We start from the raw sequence: 19,770 nt of genomic DNA on the forward strand, positions 1-19,770 counted from the left end.
GTGTGTGTGTGTGTGTGTGTGTGTGTGTGCGCACACACACACGCACGTACTAATGGCTTGTGTCTGTGTGTGTGTGTACAAGCAGTCCTCACCCCCTGGCCCAGTTGCTATCCCAGGTGGAGGAGTTCCACTGAATATGAGGGAAGTGGAGGAGCTGGAGAGAATGACCAAGGACTTCATTAAAGACATGGACACACACGCACCGGTCATCACCTCCCCTCCTACAGGTACACACACACACATATATAAACAGAGGGGTGGCTGTAACATTCATGGTGAAACTCTCATCGAAATGTATTGCATTAGTAATTTCTAAATTATATTGTAATGTGAGAAGCATTTTAATACCACACACTGAAAATAAGATTAGGAAATCGTGCAGAAGTTTTCTGGCTGAATGCAAAATATTTATGGAAATATATTCAAAGCTCATTCTGATATTTAACAATTTATGTCTAGTAGCTGCGCAGTGGTTCTCTGTGTTCACTGCTATGAATATGTATGAACATTAAGCTATGTGTGTTGTATGAAACTTAATGTTGTGATTCTGTACAACTGAACAAATCCATAAAATGGTACAAGTTTATCATCTGTGGCAATACATTTGTTGAATACAATATTCTACTCATTAGTTAGGGGATGACACTGTAATTAACACAATTATGGGAAGATGGATTTATTTGTGAATAACCTTGTTTGTATATTTTTCTCTTTTCCCCCAACACACACACACACACTCACACACACACACCTCTCTTCTCATTTTAGAGGTCTGTGGGAAGTGTGGCGAGGCTCTGTCCCGCACCCAGCCAGCAGTGAGGGCCATGGATAAACTCTTCCACTCAAACTGCTTCTGTTGCATGAGCTGTCATCGCCCCCTGCAGGGCATGCAGTTCTATGACCGGGATGGCGCACCTCAGTGTGACGACTGCTACACGGTAAAGAGACGCACGAGCCAATTAATGGTCACTGCAAAAAGACCAAAAGCTTCATTTCTGTGTAATGTACCCTGTGCACTCTTCATTCTGCATACTGATGAGTAAACACCGATGGTGTGAAGTGTTCAGCGCATACCTTAAGTGTGTAGAATGTACTGATCAATGTTGACACAGCGAGTATACCACCTTGCTCCTCCTCCTCAGAGTTCCCTGGCAGTGTGTTCCCGATGTGGGGAGAGGATCACAGACCGTGTGCTGAAGGCAGTGGGCCAGTGTTTCCACTCCCACTGTTTCCGCTGCAGCACCTGTTCCTGCACACTTGAGGGGGCGCCCTTCATCACTGATGACAACAACAACCCCTACTGTGTCCAGGATTACCACAGGTAGCTACTGGCTGTCGATGATAAGGAAATATTACATCTCTAGTCATTTCCTATGATGAAGACATTGGTTTGCGAAGCAATATATGTTACCAAACGTAGGCGTGTTGGTACACTTTTACTTTTATAAGTATATATAGCTGCCCAGGGATGTGTTTTGAGGACAATCCAATTTCAGCAGTGTTTGGATTTATGACCCCATTTATCTTACCCATCAGGATTACTGATAAGAGTGCTGGACGAAGGAGGCAGCAACAGCAATACATTTTTTCCTCACTTGATTTTGACTAATGGAAACTTGTTTTTCTATTTCCTGCTGATAATAAAAAGTTTACACAGCCTGCTAAACTGTGGATAAATAATACCAATGAATCCTCACTACCGCTAGTTGACAGGCCGAGAAGCAACACATTTGATTTTGTTTCATTAGAATATATTGCTTTTGGTGTTCCTTCACTATGAATGTGAATGTGCCACCAACTAACAGCCAGCTCTCCACCCTTGTGTTCCAGGCGTTTCTCCCCTCTGTGTGTGAGCTGCAATGACCCCATTATTCCAGCCCAGGGCAGCGAGGAGACCGTCAGAGTGGTGGCTCTCGACAAGAACTTCCACCTCAAGTGTTACCGTTGTGAGGTAAAACCACATTTCATACATCACACGCTGTATTCAATAACCCCTAAAAAGTAACAAAATAAATGAATTAAATCAATGTATTTTGTCCTGTAGGATTGTGCTCGCCCTCTCTCCATAGAAGCGGATGAAAATGGCTGCTATCCATTGGATGGGAAGATCCTGTGCATGAAGTGCCACACCCAGCGAGCCAAGCAAGCTGCGCAGTGATTGGCTGAAGCGGCGTAACTCAGATTAACTATGAACCAAAATCCAAAAGCACAGGATTCATTCAGCTGCCGTTTTGCCTTTGCAACAGGGCTGTATTCAATATATGTGCGCAGGTGTGAGTGTGAATGTGCTGTGTGGAAAGGTATGTTTGCATGCAAGTACAGTGTAGTATTCCCTCGTCTTTGTTCACTTCAGTGCAGAAGTAATGTACTGCATTGAAATAAACTCCCCTCATCTTTTATTCCCAATCTCAAACGCTCCAATCTCTCGTCTAGTCCTCTTTATGTACTAGAACGTGTTTTTTGTGCCAATTCTATGTTTACGCTTAAATTTCCAGCAGAACTTGCACAAGAATAGTTTGGGCAAAAGAACAGTCTGATGAATATAAAGTTGCCTTTCTTTGTTAGTAGCACCATAGACTGAGATATTTCCATCTAAAGACTTTGACTGGCTGGTCTATTTCCCTATGAGCATCGTACCTATAGTGATGATACTGAGACAGATTGTTACCATAGGGTGAGGAGTACCAGAGACCTCCCATTCAACCACTCTGCAGATTTCACCACTCTGCTTGGCTGTTGGTAGAGCATATCTTTAACACTTTGGCAGTTGTTGTGCCTGCAAGCATGGTTAATTATGCTTTCCTGCCTAGAAAGTGCTTCATATCAGCCAACTCTACAGCATTCTACAGTCATCTCGGGCTAAACGTTGGCTGCAAAAAAGAAAAAAACAGTAAATGTTGCTCTTAGTTTTTTGTGATGTGAATTTGATCATTTACAGGCATGCTTAGAAATATGTCGTGTTGCTCTCTCTCTTCTTTGATCATACAGACTGTATAAGGGCAAGATTAGAACAAAAAGCAGCCATTTTCCTCTCTAGAATGGTCTGGAGCTGATTTAGCAGTGTGTTTTAAGATGCATGCTTTTTAGATGCACAACTTTTGATCAAATAGACGAGCACAGATTCCATTCCAGGGATCGCATAATCGCAAAAAAAAGAAACGTGGTTATAAATGTCAGCTGCATGGCTGAAAGCAGGACCTATCATGTGACCGTTGCACAGTTCCATAGTGAAGTAAAATAGCCTTTAAGTGTCACTTTGACTCTAAAGCCCCCCTGCACATGATCAATTTTGTATTAGTAGACACCATCTAGAAACACAATAGTAGTTTTTGATATGAATTTCCTTGGAATCCCTTGCTTTAGGTAATATAATTTATAGATCTTTGTTTTATTAAGTAGTAAGGTTAAACTGTATGTGTACCAGTACTAAAATAACCTGTCATTAAAGCAGGATAATAGATCAGTAGAGGCGTTAGCTTAGAGTTTTAAATAACAATGTTAAAACACAGTGATGAAATATTTCATTGCTGTTGGCAGGATTAATAAAATAGTTACATGAGGTTCAATGTTTTGACTTTCATGTATGTTTTTCTCACTTCTTTTGTGTTTGAGCCCAGTTTTCTGGTCTTGATCTATTCCATTGTTACAGTAAATACCACTATTCTTTCTATTATTCATCTTTTGTACTTAAGTCTGATCATGTTGGTTATATACTATTTTATTCTTATCTTACTGTACTGTATTTCATTCATAAATGCTTAAAATTTATTGTTTTCATTTTGAACCTGGAGATGTGCCTTCTCCACCATTGTATCCCATTGTTCCTTTAAAATTGAGCCTTATTTGCAGCGACAGAAACTCATTCCACAATAAGAAAACAGTTGTAACTTGTGCTTGCATCGAGCCTGGTGCAGTATAACACCAGAATGACTAACATGGCAATAGTTACTCAGCATTGCATGCTATCTGTGTAGGTGGTGGTGGCGGCATTTCTTCTAGTATTATGTCTTTTGTTTGCACCAACTACTCCACCTTTGTGGCTCTGCCTTTGTCATCACTATGTGATTCTAAACGTATGATGATGCCTTTACGGTTGCATTTATCTGGCGTTTTTTGTTGTGTTATGTCCTATTGTATTACATGCAGATGCCTTGTCTTTTCATATAACTTTTTTTTATAAATTCCTGTTTGATATGTGTGTATGTGTTTAAAAACAATTATTTAGCCCCACCCCTCCCCCCCATTTGGCTGTATTAAAAGATAAACAAATAAATAGAACGCTAAATACCAAATGGTTTTGTTTCATTTCTCGACTGTCAACTGTACTATTTTATAGATTGGCCACCTACCATACATGAAAGGGTGTATGCAGCAGAAGTAGTCACTGCAAAGTTGCACACAATTTGAGTTTGTCATATTTGTTTTTACCATTACATCTGCTCTGTGGTCGGCCTCCATGTGACATCCATGAAACGTGTTTCCTCCCAGATTCAACGATGTGCTACACTGTTACATGACCTCCAGGACGCTGAACCGCTCTATCAGTTGTTAACAGCCATGAGTTGTACTGATAGTGACGACAGCGGACATGTGTGCGCGTGCATCTCAGAGTGTTTACTTTCCATGAACTGCTTGCCCTCATTCAATGCAACGTAACAATATATCAGCAAAAGCTATTTGATGGCCTCAACTTACCAGCCAACGGCTTCTGTTCTCAGGCCTCTAACCCTGCAGGCAGGTGGGGGTAGTGACAATAAAAGTTGGAACCTTCATTTATAGTTTCTCCCGTGTTCACGAACCCCAAAACATCCACATGCATGTCCCAGAGCAGAACTATAGTCTATGCTTGATTATCTGTCTTCTGGAGAGGAGAGTAAGACGCAGCCTGCAGGGTTGTTTTTTATCAGAGTGTCAGATGAGGAGAAAAGTGAGTGATGAAGAGAGATAGAGAGCTGAGATGACAGCTGTCTGACGGAGGGACAGCAGGAGGAGGGAGCACATGGGACACTTCAAATGCAAAAGACAACCATCCATCTGCTAAGAATGAGTGAAACTCCAATAGAGCTTGAGGTAGGATCTTCACAGAAAACTAAAAGCTGACCGTGCTGTTATGAAGTTGTATTTGTTATGTTCACATGGTTGTCAAGCTAACATGGAAAAGTGGAGCAAAGCCATCTATGTTCCTGGAAAATGTTGGTATTCAAATTATACGGTTTGGTGAGGTCTGCAATGTGCTTTGTGTTGCAAAATACAAACTGGTGTTTGTATCAGTATTTTCTGGTAACTTTGGAAAAGAGTTGACAGCAAACATGTTACTCATAAACAAGCTGCTGACCAGTGCCAGTGATATAATGTGTGGTATGATTCTACTGAACTGGGACATAGATCTCAGTGGAGGTATCTACGTATATACTGTAGTTATGCTGTTTAATCTGGTGTTGGTTGCTCTGATTAAAACTTGAGGTACATGAAATATCCACTTTGTAGTGAGGTTCATATCATGTGGCAGCTGATGCTAAACTGCGTGGGCTCTTACAAGCCAGCAGTAGTGAAAGTAGTGGTTCTTTGCATACATGTGGATGTGTTTTGGGGAGAGGTGAATGATCAGAGGGTTCTGGGACACAAGAAATCACTGTTGAGTCTTGTGGTGATGTAGTGGACCCAGTTCTAAAGATCTGTGATTGGACATGACCAGTTAACGACCACACTCGTACTCAAACTTTTATTGAACTCAACACTTTTTTATGTGGCAACAAATAATGTGTGTGTGTGTGTGTGTATATATCTTTCTATGTATATGTATATATTTCGTTTGACCCAGTTACAATCCTGTGTCCCTTGCTCACTTCCAGCCTCGGCTATCAGTCCAGCCATCATCACAGCCAGAATCTGGGAGGGGGCTCCAGCCTCCTCCTTTGTTTCAGCTGCCACTCCCGACCCAAGATCCTTCCGACACCCATCAACAAATGCAGCTCCAGCTTGAGCCACAGCTGTCAGAGTCTAACCCCGAGCACCAGCAACAAGCAAAGCCAGTGTGGATAAATCGTCGAAGGCTAATTCGCCTCATTTTGGGGTTCTCCTTATGTAGTGCCATTCTGGGACTGGTTTACTATATGCATTATAATCATCAAAATAGCAACATCCAGGCAGGCAAAGGTAGGCCTCCAGAGAAACACAACACAATTACACACACAGTGACTCCATGTCTCTCCCCAGCCTGTCAGTGGGCCTCAGCACGTCTGTCCATATCTGCTGACCCCTTCACGCAGCCCTGCGATTACTTCTTGTTCACCTGTGGATCTGATATACTTTCACCAGACAATGGGGGGAGGCAAAGAGGGCAGGGCATCCCTGGACATCCACAGAACCAGAAAGAAAAGGCTGTGTGGACAGAGAGGAGAGGACAGAGTAAAGAGAGAGAAGATAGAGGACTGAGAAAGGAGAAGATACCGGACAGAAAAACAGTGCTGCTGCAGTATCTCAGGGAGATTTTGGGTAGTAGTATGCAACCTAAATGTCCTCTAATGTACACCACTCTGCATTGTATCGCTTTATTTATTATTATTTATTTTTATTATATCAAGAAAGTGTCTGAAACGTGTTTTTTCTTGTTCTGTTTGTCAGAATCAAACACCAGACCGGGTAGTACAGCAGTGCAAAAGGCCAAAGGATTTTACCATTCCTGTTTGGACACCAAATCCATACAAACAGCTGGAGCAGAGCCCTTCCTCGCACTCATCCAGAAAGTGAGATAATTAAATGTCCTTAAATTGTGAGCTTTTGGCTGATTAATCCCAATAGAAAGGTTGTCAAATGTTTGATGCTGCAAAGGTTAGGAGGAATTCATCTGGGAGTTAAACATGAAATCTCAACACAAGACACAAAGAGATCATGTATTCTTCCACTTAGCAGGATGCCGTATAATCATTGTACATCATCTCTGTCTCTGTCTCTCTCTGTATGCAGCTTGGGGGCTGGGCAGTATCAGGCCAGTGGAATCGGACAGACTTTAACTCCACCCTGAGACTGCTCATGAGAGACTACGCCACATTTCCATTCTTCAACCTCTATGTGGGCAAAGACCCAAATGAAATTGCCCACGGGACAACCAGAAGATATATACAGGCCAGTATCCATTAGAGTAATTTGTCCTAACATGCTGGTGGGAGCACTGCCATGGCAAAGTAGGCTTCATCTTAGTGCTTTAACTCAAGTCTCCCCTCTGTCAACAGATTGATCAGCCAGATCTGTTGATCCCCATCGAATGGAACAGCAAGACACTGAAGTCTCAAGCTAAAACTCGGGTAGGTGACTCAGTCAGACCACTATTGATTCAAGAAATGTCTTTTAATGAATAAACAATATTCATCCATCCCACTAATGCATTGCTTTGTCATTCTCCTGTCTCTTTTCATCCAGACGCTACGTCCCTTCTTGGCATCATGTGAGAGGTACCTGGCATTGTTGGGGGCCCCTCCCAGCAGCAGCATGATCCACGTGGGCACCTTCATCTCTCTGTCCTCTGAGCTCGCCGTGGCTGCTGCACCTCTGGACTTTCGCCTGTCGAAAGGACAGCTTTATCAGCGCATGACCATCAGAGAACTACAGGTACAAGAGGAGGGGAATGGGTCGCTACGCAAACATACTGTGACTGAATCCGCCGCAATAATTTACTTTCTCTGCGTAAATCTGCCAACAGAAGCAGGCGCCTGCCATTGATTGGCTGGGCTGTCTGCAGGCCGCTTTCCATCCACTGCCACTCATCGAAGATGATCATGTCCTTCTGCATAACTTACCCTACATTGTGCAAATGTCCCGCATTGTTGGCAAATGGCTGAACAAGCATGAGCCGAGCAGCAGGTACTGTTAGTGACACAAACCACTGTCAAACATGCATAGACTTTTCATGTTTGTTTTTCCTTTTTTTAACCATGTGCTGGCACATTGGAATCCACACAGCGGCCCCGTTCATACGTACATGGTCCTCAGTCTGCTGCACAAGCTGATGCCTGCTCTAGACTCCAGGTTTTCTGAAACAGCAAAGAATTTGTCTATGGCTCTGGGTGACGCTGAAGAGGTGAGTCAACACAGATAAAGCCGACTGTACTAATTTCAAAAAGATGACACCTTTGAGTTGGTTTGTTGAGTCACATGGGCCTCTTCACCAGGGAGCTGATCGCTGGAAACACTGTGTATTAGAGACTGAGAGAGGATTTGACTTAGTTCTTACTCACCTTCTCAGTAAAAGGACAGCGCACAGAGAGGTGAGTGGCCATCATGGTGATTTAGGACATAATTAATTGCGCCTTATTGAATTTTAAGGCTGATGTGTATTTAAGATTTTCATTGTTCAACAGGCAGAGGAGATTATTCAAAATATCTTTACCTCCTTCAAATCCAAATTACATGAACTCAAGTGGACAGATCAGAAGTCTCTCCAGTTTGTCATGAAAAAGGTAAGAAGTGAAGCAGGAATTGTCATTGTACTTCTTGAAACAGCATTTTGAAAAAATGTCCTGTCCTCCTCCAGATTCAGTCTTTAATTCCAAGACTTTGGACTACAAAGGAGATCTCTAGTGAGGCTGAGCTCGACCTGCTTTTTTCCAAGGTACGTTACAGACCTCCATTGGCTCTAACAAATTAGCTGGTCACCTCTATATTCGGTTAAACCTCTTTGCAGTGAGTTTAATCCTATCTAAACCCACCCAAACTCGCTTAACACAAGTTATTTTCTAATTTAATTTGTATTGCACCGAACTGTTGTACATTTAATGTGAAATACCTCACAAATACCTCATTTTAATCCGTTTTGATTCCAGGTGACGGTCGGCACAACTAGCTTCTTCTCCAACTATGTCCAGTCACTTTCCTTGTGGCAAAAGAGACGCAGTCAGCTCTTGACTGAGAAGGCAGAGGCGGCTGATATGTAAGTGCCGCCCTCTGTTCCTAAAGGTGAGAGTGGATATGAATGTTTTGGGCATGTATTTAGTCTTTTGTCTTTTCTATTAGTCTGTCTGTTACGCCATTTCTCCTGGGTGATGAGCTCCTCTTTCCCATGGGAATGTTTATCCCTCCTCTCTTCCATCCTACCTATCCCAGGTAAAGTGTACACTGATTTTAAAAATACTTTTAAAGGGTTTTCACGTGTTCACAAGTTACTATTGAACATTGTAGTAAAATTGAACACTTTTTGTATTATTTCTAAACAGGGCAATGAACTATGGCGTGATGGGTTTCATTATCGCCAAAGATATCCTCCACCTGATTTTGCCTGATGGTAAGAGAAGCTCATATTTGTCATGTTTGGGGTTACATACGCATGCCGCTTTAATAACAGTTTTTCAGATATCACAACTGCCTTCTTTATACTCAACTTACAGACCGTTCACAAACAATCTGTCTGTTGTAGTTTACTCTCACAGTGAGATGGTGCATGCTGTGGGGGAATGTGTGTGGGCTCACTACCTCACTGTCACAGAAAAAGCGGGCCGAGGTGGAGAGTTTTCTCTCTCAGCAGCGCAGCAGCAGGAGCTGTGGGTGCAGTATTCTGCACTGCAGATAGCATTGCAGGTGAGCAGCAATCTTCAGGCTTTCGTCTCTGTGTATATAACATTTGAGCTCATGCATCCACATTTTTTTTTCTCCACAGGCTTATCATCAGAGTCTAAAGAACCATCCGAATGACACCTCCATCTCAGGACTGTCACACACGCGTCTGTTTCTCACCTCTTTTTCGCAGGTACAGTGGTTCTATTAGGTTACAATTGTCGGCACCTTTCCTCTCAGCTACTGATCGCATGTTTTTTATTATATTCTCTTTCCAGGTTAACTGTGACTCAGACCCATATAGCAAATGTATGCCCTTGGAGCCCTCCTTCTTGATTACAGTGATTTGTGCCAAATCTGACCTGTGTCCTACAAGCCTGCAGTGCCCCAATAAAACCCAGCAGCATTCATTAGAAACGTGCTGAGTACCACTCCTCTGAAGACCGGCAGGGTTTTGTTTTTGTAGTTATTGATTATTATTGTGGATTTGTCTGGCAAAACACTTGGTGCTATAGAAATACAGCACACTGATGTTTACAAACTGTTGTTGCAAAGATAGTTTATCATTATTATTACACACGTGTATGGTGGGATTATGTACAGGTAAATAAAAACCTGCATTTTTTTTGTATCAGTAGTTAAGATGTTTGGATTTCCATAGATTGTACACGCTGTTGCATATTCATGATAATAAAATAAACATTTGAAAAGCTGTTTCCACTTTGTTTCACAGATCTAACTTCTTGCTTTGTATGCTACCACGGTAAAAAAAGAAGAGTTTTAAATGAGCTTGTCTCCTAGGTGATGAAGACACTCACCTCTGACAACAAAATAATTATTAGAAATGAAATCAGGCCATATGGATTTTGAGATTTCTCTCTGAAACATGAAATAGGCTAACACCTAGAGGCGCAAAAGGAAATGCTAATAACAAAATTACAGCAAAGGACAATACAGCGTTAAAGGTGATAAAACAAATAGTCATTCTGAATCCTTTATTTTCTACAAAAATCAGAAACAGACACAAACAAAGCAGGTAAGGACAAGCAGTCTGAAATCCCCAAATTCAAAAGCTGATCTGAGGCAGAGAAAAAACAGCCAGCAAATCTTCCAAAGGAGCGGAAAAGTCACAGAGACAGGCCAGAAAGACTCCCAAACCAAAAGGAAAGACTCACAGAGAAGCAGCCAAATCACACAAACCAAGAAGGAAGACACCCCAAGCAAGAGGAAAACCACCAAAGCCAGCAGGGAAGAACCCGCACCAAGGGCCTGGAGACGTCGACCAAAGCAAAAGAGACATCCATGTAAGACTTCACAGAGAAGACGGCCACCAAGATGGAGGCTAAGATTAAAAACAGCTTACTACTATTAGCATTTAGAGTAATTGATGGTGAGCAGTAATAGACTAAAACCTTTCAAGCATTCTGAAATTGTATATTTTCTTTTGATGGATCAGTTGAAAATGACTTCCTATCGTCTTATTTTCTTTGTACACGTAGGTTCCATGCTCAGGGTAATCCATGTACTTTATCACCTCTGAATATTTAGTCTCCCCTGTGAATTTCACTCTTATCGATCTATATGAAAGAAAACCACTCCTCATTTAGTCAAATATTTTAATACAACTGTATTGATTGATTATCCAAAACTCAGTAAATGGTGCATTTGATAATGGTATAAAAAACAGCCACACTCCTAAATAAAAAAGGAACATTTGGTACAGAAACCTGTTTTTACCACATTGTGGCCAAACACCATCATACAAGTATACACATGCAGTGTTTAACAGGATAAATGTCTGTGGTCCATGCTGCATCACTGGTAAAATGGACATCATATCCATTCCTAGTCCATTAAAAAAAAAAAGTCCATGTACTCTACTGTCTCTGCCAGGCCAACACCAGTAGTTTATTGACCGTTTGTCACAGGACACCCCACACTTCCTCAAAGGCAGAGCACATCTTAGCACAGGTCAGTGCTGCAGAGAGCGGGTAGTTACTGATGGACACCGTCTTCTCGGTGTAGTCCACATTCACCTAATAAAAGACAAAGAGATCGGTAACACAGATATTTGATGCTCAGAGCAGTGAAAAGCTATCACGTAGTTTCTTACCGCTCCATGTGCAAAGGCTCCAATCACCACTGTAGCCGGTCCCTCCGGCACCAAAGACCGAGGACAGACGGCCTCTCCGGCAGAAGAGAAGGAGGTGGACATGCGAGGGCAGCCGGGAGGCAGATGGTCAGACACCGGGTTTTTAATCATCCTCAAAAGCCTCTGAGGACCGTCAGCAGCCCTGACACTCAGCTTGTGCAGCAGCTGAACTAAGATACAAGAACAGAAGAGAGAATGAGCAGATCAGCTAGGCAGAGGGAGAGTTTGGGACATGAAACAATAAAATAGGTGACTGAATGTGTTTTACTTTGCCGAGACAAACATCAGCTCATAAATATGTAGTTTGTACACAGAAAGCATTCAAAATGAATAGTTTACCCATAAGGCCACAGAAGCGAGTAAAGGTCCTTGGGATGCGGGTCTGTGGGTTGATCTCTATTAAGGCGTTTTTCTCTGTGTGGACGTAAACCTGCAACAGGCCTGCCCTGTTCAGTGGGCTGTCCATCAGCATGAGTAGACTCTGGTAAAAGGAAATAAAATATTTAAGTTATTTTTTTTTTTTTTTAACTGCTACTACACAGACATGAAAGAGAAAGAAAACAAAAAACAAAGGCAAAAAAAGGACCAAAAACTCTATTATACAGTTGTACATTTCAACAAATACTGGCAGTAGAATTGTATTGATACTACTACTGCTTTAAATAGATGATATGGATTGAAAACAGACAATTTGTCATTGTACTGTATTGGTGCATCTCCAACGCACCAGCACCATGGACATTACAATTCACTGCAGGTCACAAGAATGACTTGATTTTTAGACACAGAACAACATTGGGATTTCGAGGCTGATCTATATTTCTGAGAGTTTGGATGTTAAGTGTTGTACTTATTGAGTGCTTACCTGATGTGTGATGTCAGGTCTTATATGTCCCGGATTCCTTCCACTTTTGACGATTATATTTTTGTGTTGGTCACAGTTTAACAGCTCAAAGGTTTTTCCGACCTGTGAAATACAAAACATGAACTTACTGTGAAGTTAGCTCAAGTTAAAGAAAGGTATGGTTGCTGATGTCACTTCTACTGGTGGGAGGCAGGGGGCTGCATCACAACAACAAACAAACACGAGCCTGACGCTTCACCTTGACTGTTTCTAACGACGCTCCCTCCAGAACAACCACCAGCCTCCTGTCTGCCATGCGGTCGTGCAGGCTGCGGAGATGTTTGGCAGGTTTTGGCTCATATTCGTCCAAATGTTCAAGACCACGCTTCTTCTCATTAGGGCCCGCCATGATGCCTTCGGCTGGATTGTCGCAGAATAGGTGCGTCACTGCAAAAAAAAAAGTGCGCGTTCACGAGACTTACAACAAATAAGTGCGTATGTTTAATCAAAAGCTACTGCAATACTGTAATTGTACTGTAGTGCTATTTTCTCTTTTAAATTACTTCTTAAAATACATTTTTACAGACTGGCTTTTATGTGATGTCGTCGCTTTTCTGTTTTATTTTTATTTGTTGATTTTACAAAATTATTTTACTATATATATATTTTATTTTTATTTTTTATTTTATAGCACTTTATAAACTCTATATATGCTATATAAATAAAGTTATTATTATTAAATATATATATATATATATATTATTATATTATTTTATGTATATAAAAAATGTTTTTATTTGTGCAAGCGCGCGCCCAGACCACCAGCGGCGCCGTCGACACCGTCATGACCTCACTCATGTGCGCCGGATGTTCTTCCACAACGTGTTGAGGGAAAATTCACGTGTGGGTATTTTAATCTTACAGCGTACAAGCAGAAGTTTGATCAAGAGGAACAGATTCACCGGTGAGTTTGTGGAGAATTGTTTCTGAGATAATTATGTAAACACTCAGTCGGTCAGTGTTAATAACTGAGATCGTAATTTTAACTTGCAAACACGACATGCGGAATTGGGTCAACTCACGTTAATGTTCTATGTCTGGCTGGTCATTACAGCTTATTTTATCAGTACTATGTCACTGTTAAAGAAAAGCGTTTGAACGCATTCATAATTTAACATTTAGGGTACGTATGTCTCCAGGAATGTGATTTTGAATCCATATAAAATAGCATCTGTAGAAAGTACAAAAAAAATTGTCTATGGTGAACTGAGTCACGTGTGAGACTGCATCTGGCCTGCCCCTTGCTCACTTTTAAATTAGATACCCATCGAAGTGTTTGTCTTACATAATAATAATAATAATAATAATAATAATAATAATTATCACAAGTGACTTCGTGTCATACAGTTGGTCTGCAGGCCTGTTTCCCCCAGAGCTCAGTCACCATAGATTAATTTAAATTACTTAAGATAAGGTTACAGTTTTTGACAGTTTCTCTGTTTGACATTCTTTGACGTAATGAGCTGACTTCTGCTTCCTCCAATAACTGCCGCTGTCTTCTACCAAAGACCACAATATCTTTGTTTTAAGAAATGATCATAGGTGAGCTCATATATCCTGATTTCACTGTAAATAATGAAACATTATTTTCCTGTCCCTTTCAGAGTGTCTGTGTAGCTTGGAGTCATGGGTCGTAAGTTGGATCCCACCAACACGGTGAAGAGAGGGCCAGGAAGAAAATCCAGGAAGCAGAAAGGAGCAGAGACTGAGTTGGCCAAGTTTATACCTGATGGTGATTATCAGCTATTTATAAAGATGCATATTAACTCTGGAAAACTACACCATAAAGTTTAGAAGCTCTTGTTTTTGCTGACTTTATCAAGTGTTTCTTTTCTGTTTGCAGAGGAAACAGCACTACCAAAACGCTTGTCAAGTAGAGGCAGGAAAAGGTAAGAAGATGACTGATTATACAACATAAAATAACATTACTCAGTTTACAAGTTACTCATTCATATTGTCATTTTACAGAGCTGCAAAAAGAGTCCTGAAAAAAAAGCCTAAAGATGTCGCTGAGGAACAGCCCAAGAAAGGTATTCACATCAGTGTTTGCACATGTTTGTGGATAGAAGGAAACTATTAACTGTGTGTTTGACTTTCAACTGATGTGCCTTTGAACTATTGCTAAAGTTAATTTTTAAATACGTGGTATTTATTATCTGTTTCTTTTCATCCTAAAGGATTCACTGATGAGAACAGTAAATGGTTGAAACCAACAACGAGGAAGAGAAAAATAGATGAACCTGAAGGCGATGATGACAGTGATGAGCACTGGGAGGAAGAAGACGACGACGAGGAGGAGGAGGAGGAGGAGCAGCAGGAACAAACGAAGAAGGGAGGAAAGGACCAAGGAAAGAAGGGCGCCAAATTAGGAATTAAAGAAGTGAAGGAGGATGATAAGGAGGAGGAGGAGGAGGAGGATGACGATGAAGATGAAATGGTTGACGACTATGGTGCGCTTGATGACAGCAGTGGTGAGGAAGCAGTGGAAGAAGACAGTGATGGAGAGGAAGTAAGTCAAATTGTTCTTTAACTTTTTGCCAGCCACCACTTTGTTGTGTTTCTCTGTATTTAAGACTCAAAAATTGACTACAATTGTGATTCAGTTGTTTAAATTGAATTATTGGCCAAAACTGCTAATTTGCCCATACAATCCCTAATTGACTTAAAACATCCTCCCACTTCACAGTTGATATATTGTGTCATTAGGTGTGGCAACATAATCCGGGAGTGTGTTGGCTGGTTAATGTGGTAAACACAGTTAATTTGATTTAGTGACAACTTTCCTTGTTTGTTTTTTTTCCACATTTAGCTTCTTCCAATTGAGCGTGCAGCCAAGAAAGCGAAAAAGCTGAAAGAAACCATGGGTCTAGAGAGTGATGATGATGATGATGATGATGATGATGATGATGAGGAGGAAGATGGTGGTAAAGAGAAAAAGAAATCAGATGCTGACACGGACGAGGAAGACACAGTACAAGCCAACATGGATGAAATGGATACATTTAGACTACCTGGTGCCGAGGAAAGTGAGAAGGAAGGTGAGTGACTTACAATTCTTTCCAAAAAGATTCTTCTCTTTTAAAAGCAGCAAACGAGTTCTAAATATTTTTCTTTTCTGTGTTGTCAGGCATCCTTCCCCTGGACCTGAAGACAATCTATCAAAGAATTAAGGACAACATCGATGTCCTTTGTAATTTCTCTTCAAAAAGGGAAGAGGGCAAAGACAGATCAGAGTACATCGCTCTTCTGAAGAAGGATCTCTGTACTTATTACAGCTACAACCACTTCCTCCTTGAGAAATTAATGGACCTCTTCCCTCTCTCAGAGGTGGGTGATCTCTGACATTGTGATGTTCTTCTCATAGTTTGAACATGTTGTCAAAACATGATTGAGAATGTGTGTTGAGTGAAATTATTTCTTGACTGTAAAGTTTTTTGTTTTTTTTTCACATTTTTTTTTTACCCTCTTTCTTGCCTACAGCTGGTTGATTTCCTTGAGGCCAATGAAATTCAGAGACCCGTCACTATTCGGACCAACACACTGAAAACAAGGAGGAGGGATCTCGCTCAGGTAACTGCTCGGGGTGGGAGAGATTCTTCAAATTCTTAGTGTGCTTTGTAGCATTTCTTGCAAGTCAGCTCACTAAGAAGCAAAAATAAAGTAGTAATATAATTGATTTGTTAAAGGATTTAACAGCACTTTAGGTCAAGGAAATAACAATATGCGAGTTCTGCAGTTAGCCAAACAAAAACTCCACCTGGAGTAGAAAAACAAGTGGCAGAAATAAATGGAAGATTAAAATATATACGAATGTTGATTGTTTGGCTTTAGTTTTCAGTGTGTCAGAAATGAACCCCTTCATCAAATGACTAATGTGTCTCGTGTCAAATGCTGCCTTCAAGTCCTCATTTGTTAAACTGTGTTTTTCCTCGTTTTAGGCCTTGATCAACAGAGGAGTGAACCTTGATCCACTGGGAAAATGGTCTAAAGTTGGTTTGGTCATCTATGACTCCTCAGTGCCTGTTGGTAAGTTTCAGCACATTCACATCAACAATCTGACTGAAGCTATTACCGATCTTTTGGTGGAGATCATCTGAGGCCGACTGTAACCACACAAGCTTTAATTGTAATTCGTTCTGTGTTTTAAAACAGGTGCAACCCCAGAGTATCTGTCTGGTCAGTACATGCTGCAAGGAGCCTCCAGTTTTCTGCCCGTCATGGCGCTCTCTCCACAGGAGGGAGAGTTAGTGTTGGACATGAGCGCAGCTCCAGGAGGCAAGACCACCTATATTGGTAAGACGTGCTGCAGTTATACATTGTTATACTCATTTTATAAGGCGTTTCAAATGGTTTAATATGGACTAGGGCTGCAGCTAATGATTATTTTCATCAAGGTTTAATCTGCTGATTTGTTTTTTTGGATTTGTTACTTTTTAATTGACTAGAACGCAACATGACATATTCAAAGGGGCAGTGTGTAGTATTTGCAGATTGCAACCAACTAAAACTGATTATTAAGTTTAGATTACGTTTCTGACAATAGAGCCCCCTTAATGCTACACACTGTTCCTTTTTATAAAAAAAAATTTATATTCAACCGGCATCAAAAACCCAAAGATGTTCAGTTTACTCCCATATTTGTAAAAAAGCATTTTTGCTTAACAAACAGCGGAAACAATCACAATAGCTTTTGCTTCAGCTGTAATGTAGACAAATGCAGACTCTTGTCACATGCAAGTTAAATCTGTTTAACGACATTCGTGAACGTTCCACCCTCAGCTCAGCTGATGAGAAACACTGGGATGATCGTGGCTAACGACGCCAACGCTGACAGATTGAAGAGTGTTGTGGGCAACGTCCACCGTCTGGGGGTCACCAACACTGTCATCTGCAACTATGATGGAAGGCAGTTCCCAAAGGTGACGTTCATACATCTGTAGAAAAACATAATCTCTGTGGTTTACCCCGAGAGTTTTACAACGTGTGCTAACTTGTTGAAAACGTTTTGCCCACAGGTGATGAGTGGGTTTGACAGAGTGCTGCTTGATGCTCCGTGCTCAGGCACAGGAGTCATCGCTAAAGATCCAGCTGTGAAGACCAGCAAGGTGAAACACCGTTCACTGTTTACGTATGCACTCAAACATATTCTTTTGGTTTTAACAGTGTTTAATCGGTTGTTTTTTTTTTTTTCTTCCACCCTCCTATTAGGACGAGTCCGACATCCAGCGAGCTGCTCACCTGCAGAAAGAACTGATTCTGTCTGCCATTGACTCTATCAATGCCGAGTCCACTTCAGGAGGATATCTGGTCTACTGCACATGTTCAATAATGGTATGTGCACTGTACAGGCAGCTAATCTATTCTTAGGTTTACATGTTATATGTGAGTATTTAGAAAAGAGGTTTGGGTACTGATCAAAATGTGTTCCACCAGGTGGAGGAGAATGAATGGGTGGTGGACTACGCTTTAAAGAAAAGAAATGTCAAATTAGTTCCCATTGGACTTGACTTTGGCAAGGAAGGCTTCACCAGGTAAATACGATAAACTTGTGTTCTCTCTTAATGGTTGAGTTATTGAAAGGCAGGTACTCGGACCTTCAACACTAAATTTGTTTTTCCATTGTTTCAGGTTCAAAGAACATAGATTCCATCCTTCTATGCGACTGTCTCGCCGATTTTACCCTCATTCCCACAATATGGATGGGTTCTTTGTGGCCAAGCTGAAGAAATTCTCCAATGTAGTTCCAACTGCGATGGCAGGAAAAGGTAAGTCTTTCTCTTAAGAGCACGTGCCAACTTTCATCATGTTAGTTAACATGTTAAACATGAACTCATCCTCTGTCTGTTGTTTATGTAGAAGAAGAGAATGCAGATGCTCCTGAGGCAACAGCTGTGACAAGTTCTCCGAAAGGGAAACCATCCAAAAGTGGCAAGACAAAGAAGATTGTCCCCGGCAAGGCAGGTCACTTAAAGGGAAAACCCCAAGCCAATGGAACAGCAGCCAAGAAACCCACAAACATCAAGCCAAAAGGCAAGAAGGACTCACCTGCTGGACCAAAAACAGCAAACATCAAGTCAAAGGGAAAGAAGGACTTACCTGCTGGACCAAAAAAGGCAAAGATTGCCAAGATGGATGGAGAGACTGTGCAAGGGGCAGAGGAGGCCAAGAAGCCTGCGGTGAAGACAGCTGATGACATGGAAGCATCAAAGGCTGACAAAAAGGAGGGTAGCAGATTTGAGAAAAAGGGCAAAAACAGAAAATCACCCATGAAGGCAACGGACAGAATGGGAAAGAATAAATTCAGAAAGTTGACGCACATGTTGGGGAAAAAAGGCGGAGAATGACGGCGTGTGCAGCGTGATAACTTGTACCAGATTATGTAAAAGCTTTGTAGAGCTTCCCTGCAGACCCAGATCCCGTCACCTAACACATGTGTGTGCTGTACTACACTGTACTGTATGTGTCAGCCAGATGTTATTTGTAAGGCCCATGTCAGGTGACTTAGACTGGTTCGCGATGCTCTCACTTAAGTTGGGTCCTCCCTTTTTTTTTTATATGTATTCCGGAATATTCATAGTGTTTCTCTGTTGATTTAATCGCAGGGTGGGACAACATCCATCAATCTATGAATCTGTGAAACAATAAATCTTTTAAGATACCTTCATCGTCACTTGTTTTGATTCATCAGTTGGAAGTTTCACCGTCTTTCTGCTACATCAAGATCATCTGGTCACTTAATGGGTATAGCTCAGTGTTCAAGTCAGTTAGGGGGAAGACTTTGAGCATTTAATAGCTTGACTATCTCTCTTTACATATTAGACATCTACAAATGTAGTTTGACCTGTGGATTTAGTTTTGATTAGCCACAATTCCAGTTTCGGATATCTACAATTCAAATTATGAGTATTCAGAACTCTCTTTCAAGCTATCTTGAATTTAGGTTCTGACTAGTCCTAATGTAAAAAGTCCTACCATGTCAGATATTGAAAATGTAATCCGATTCTCAATAGAAGTCAGGATATTCTTGAAATTAAAGTTTTGACTGGGTCATAAATAGACTGTAAATATCTTGAATCCTGTCCATCTTAAATATGCTAAAGAGTCTTGCCATATGTAAGCTAGTATTTATTCAATTTATATAGTTTTTCTTTGACAAATTTATATCGGC

General features: G+C 41.2%; 4 protein-coding genes across 11 annotated transcripts in view; 3 read left to right on the forward strand and 1 right to left on the reverse strand.

Moving 5' to 3' along the window:
• zyx (zyxin) overlaps nucleotides 1-3,848 on the forward strand; it is a 13,996-nt gene extending 10,148 nt beyond the window's left edge. For 2 of the 3 annotated variants that reach the window (XM_031852726.1, XM_031852725.1), the window contains exons 6-10: nucleotides 83-227; nucleotides 769-938; nucleotides 1,143-1,321; nucleotides 1,831-1,951; nucleotides 2,045-3,848. In XM_031852726.1, coding sequence (XP_031708586.1) covers nucleotides 83-227; nucleotides 769-938; nucleotides 1,143-1,321; nucleotides 1,831-1,951; nucleotides 2,045-2,158 — 729 coding nt within the window. In that variant the 3' untranslated portion in view covers nucleotides 2,159-3,848. The remainder of the gene's footprint in view (nucleotides 1-82; nucleotides 228-768; nucleotides 939-1,142; nucleotides 1,322-1,830; nucleotides 1,952-2,044) is intronic. The other variant, XM_031852727.1, reaches the window with a different exon arrangement.
• A 391-nt stretch (nucleotides 3,849-4,239) lies between these two features.
• On the forward strand, nucleotides 4,240-10,253 carry kel (Kell metallo-endopeptidase (Kell blood group)). 6 transcript variants are annotated; one of them, XM_031852699.1, is made up of 18 exons: nucleotides 4,240-5,070; nucleotides 5,853-6,156; nucleotides 6,319-6,498; nucleotides 6,625-6,746; nucleotides 6,967-7,125; nucleotides 7,233-7,304; nucleotides 7,420-7,608; nucleotides 7,700-7,860; nucleotides 7,960-8,077; nucleotides 8,169-8,264; nucleotides 8,340-8,456; nucleotides 8,531-8,608; nucleotides 8,820-8,926; nucleotides 9,010-9,099; nucleotides 9,210-9,277; nucleotides 9,410-9,570; nucleotides 9,650-9,739; nucleotides 9,825-10,253. In XM_031852699.1, exons 1-18 carry the CDS (start codon nucleotides 5,014-5,016, stop codon nucleotides 9,969-9,971), a joined length of 2,316 nt encoding a protein of 771 aa, XP_031708559.1. In that variant the 5' UTR covers nucleotides 4,240-5,013; the 3' UTR covers nucleotides 9,972-10,253. The 6 variants fall into 6 exon arrangements, with proteins under 6 accessions (XP_031708559.1, XP_031708556.1, XP_031708558.1 ...); XM_031852696.1 differs by having other exon boundaries at nucleotides 5,853-6,498; XM_031852698.1 differs by having other exon boundaries at nucleotides 5,853-6,498; nucleotides 8,358-8,456.
• An 895-nt stretch (nucleotides 10,254-11,148) lies between these two features.
• Nucleotides 11,149-12,987, reverse strand: emg1 (EMG1 N1-specific pseudouridine methyltransferase). Its single transcript, XM_031852859.1, has 5 exons — nucleotides 12,802-12,987; nucleotides 12,564-12,665; nucleotides 12,038-12,179; nucleotides 11,660-11,868; nucleotides 11,149-11,582 (listed from the first exon to the last, which is right to left on the reverse strand). The coding sequence occupies exons 1-5, from the start codon at nucleotides 12,949-12,951 to the stop codon at nucleotides 11,469-11,471; spliced, it is 717 nt and encodes a 238-aa protein (XP_031708719.1). The 5' UTR covers nucleotides 12,952-12,987; the 3' UTR covers nucleotides 11,149-11,468.
• A 409-nt stretch (nucleotides 12,988-13,396) lies between these two features.
• On the forward strand, nucleotides 13,397-19,405 carry nop2 (NOP2 nucleolar protein homolog (yeast)). Its single transcript, XM_031852702.1, has 16 exons — nucleotides 13,397-13,506; nucleotides 14,207-14,334; nucleotides 14,446-14,491; nucleotides 14,571-14,632; nucleotides 14,780-15,111; nucleotides 15,412-15,640; nucleotides 15,730-15,929; nucleotides 16,083-16,172; nucleotides 16,541-16,628; nucleotides 16,755-16,895; nucleotides 17,382-17,521; nucleotides 17,618-17,707; nucleotides 17,811-17,933; nucleotides 18,036-18,133; nucleotides 18,231-18,367; nucleotides 18,459-19,405. The coding sequence occupies exons 2-16, from the start codon at nucleotides 14,229-14,231 to the stop codon at nucleotides 18,944-18,946; spliced, it is 2,370 nt and encodes a 789-aa protein (XP_031708562.1). The 5' UTR covers nucleotides 13,397-13,506; nucleotides 14,207-14,228; the 3' UTR covers nucleotides 18,947-19,405.
• Nucleotides 19,406-19,770: the final 365 nt, after the last annotated feature.

The sequence above is a fragment of the Anarrhichthys ocellatus genome, unplaced genomic scaffold, assembly GCF_004355925.1.
Source record: "Anarrhichthys ocellatus isolate YVR2014 unplaced genomic scaffold, GSC_Weel_1.0 scaffold13, whole genome shotgun sequence".
Lineage (NCBI taxonomy): Eukaryota > Metazoa > Chordata > Actinopteri > Perciformes > Anarhichadidae > Anarrhichthys > Anarrhichthys ocellatus.

Bases quoted from the DNA above. Each gene is read 5' to 3' on its own strand.
- kel (XM_031852696.1), top strand. From the start codon at position 5,014: ATGCAAAAGACAACCATCCATCTGCTAAGAATGAGTGAAACTCCAATA. The intron at 7,305-7,419 runs GTAGGTGACTCA...CTTTTCATCCAG, and splicing joins AGTCTCAAGCTAAAACTCGG to ACGCTACGTCCCTTCTTGGC. The intron at 9,278-9,409 runs GTAAGAGAAGCT...TGTCTGTTGTAG, and splicing joins CCACCTGATTTTGCCTGATG to TTTACTCTCACAGTGAGATG.
- emg1 (XM_031852859.1), bottom strand. From the start codon at position 12,951: ATGGCGGGCCCTAATGAGAAGAAGCGTGGTCTTGAACATTTGGACGAA. The intron at 12,180-12,563 runs GTAAGCACTCAA...TCCTTTTACCAG, and splicing joins GACCTGACATCACACATCAG to AGTCTACTCATGCTGATGGA. The intron at 11,583-11,659 runs GTAAGAAACTAC...GTCTTTTATTAG, and splicing joins GAGCCTTTGCACATGGAGCG to GTGAATGTGGACTACACCGA.
- nop2 (XM_031852702.1), top strand. From the start codon at position 14,229: ATGGGTCGTAAGTTGGATCCCACCAACACGGTGAAGAGAGGGCCAGGA. The intron at 14,335-14,445 runs GTGATTATCAGC...TTCTGTTTGCAG, and splicing joins GGCCAAGTTTATACCTGATG to AGGAAACAGCACTACCAAAA. The intron at 16,173-16,540 runs GTAACTGCTCGG...TCCTCGTTTTAG, and splicing joins GGAGGAGGGATCTCGCTCAG to GCCTTGATCAACAGAGGAGT.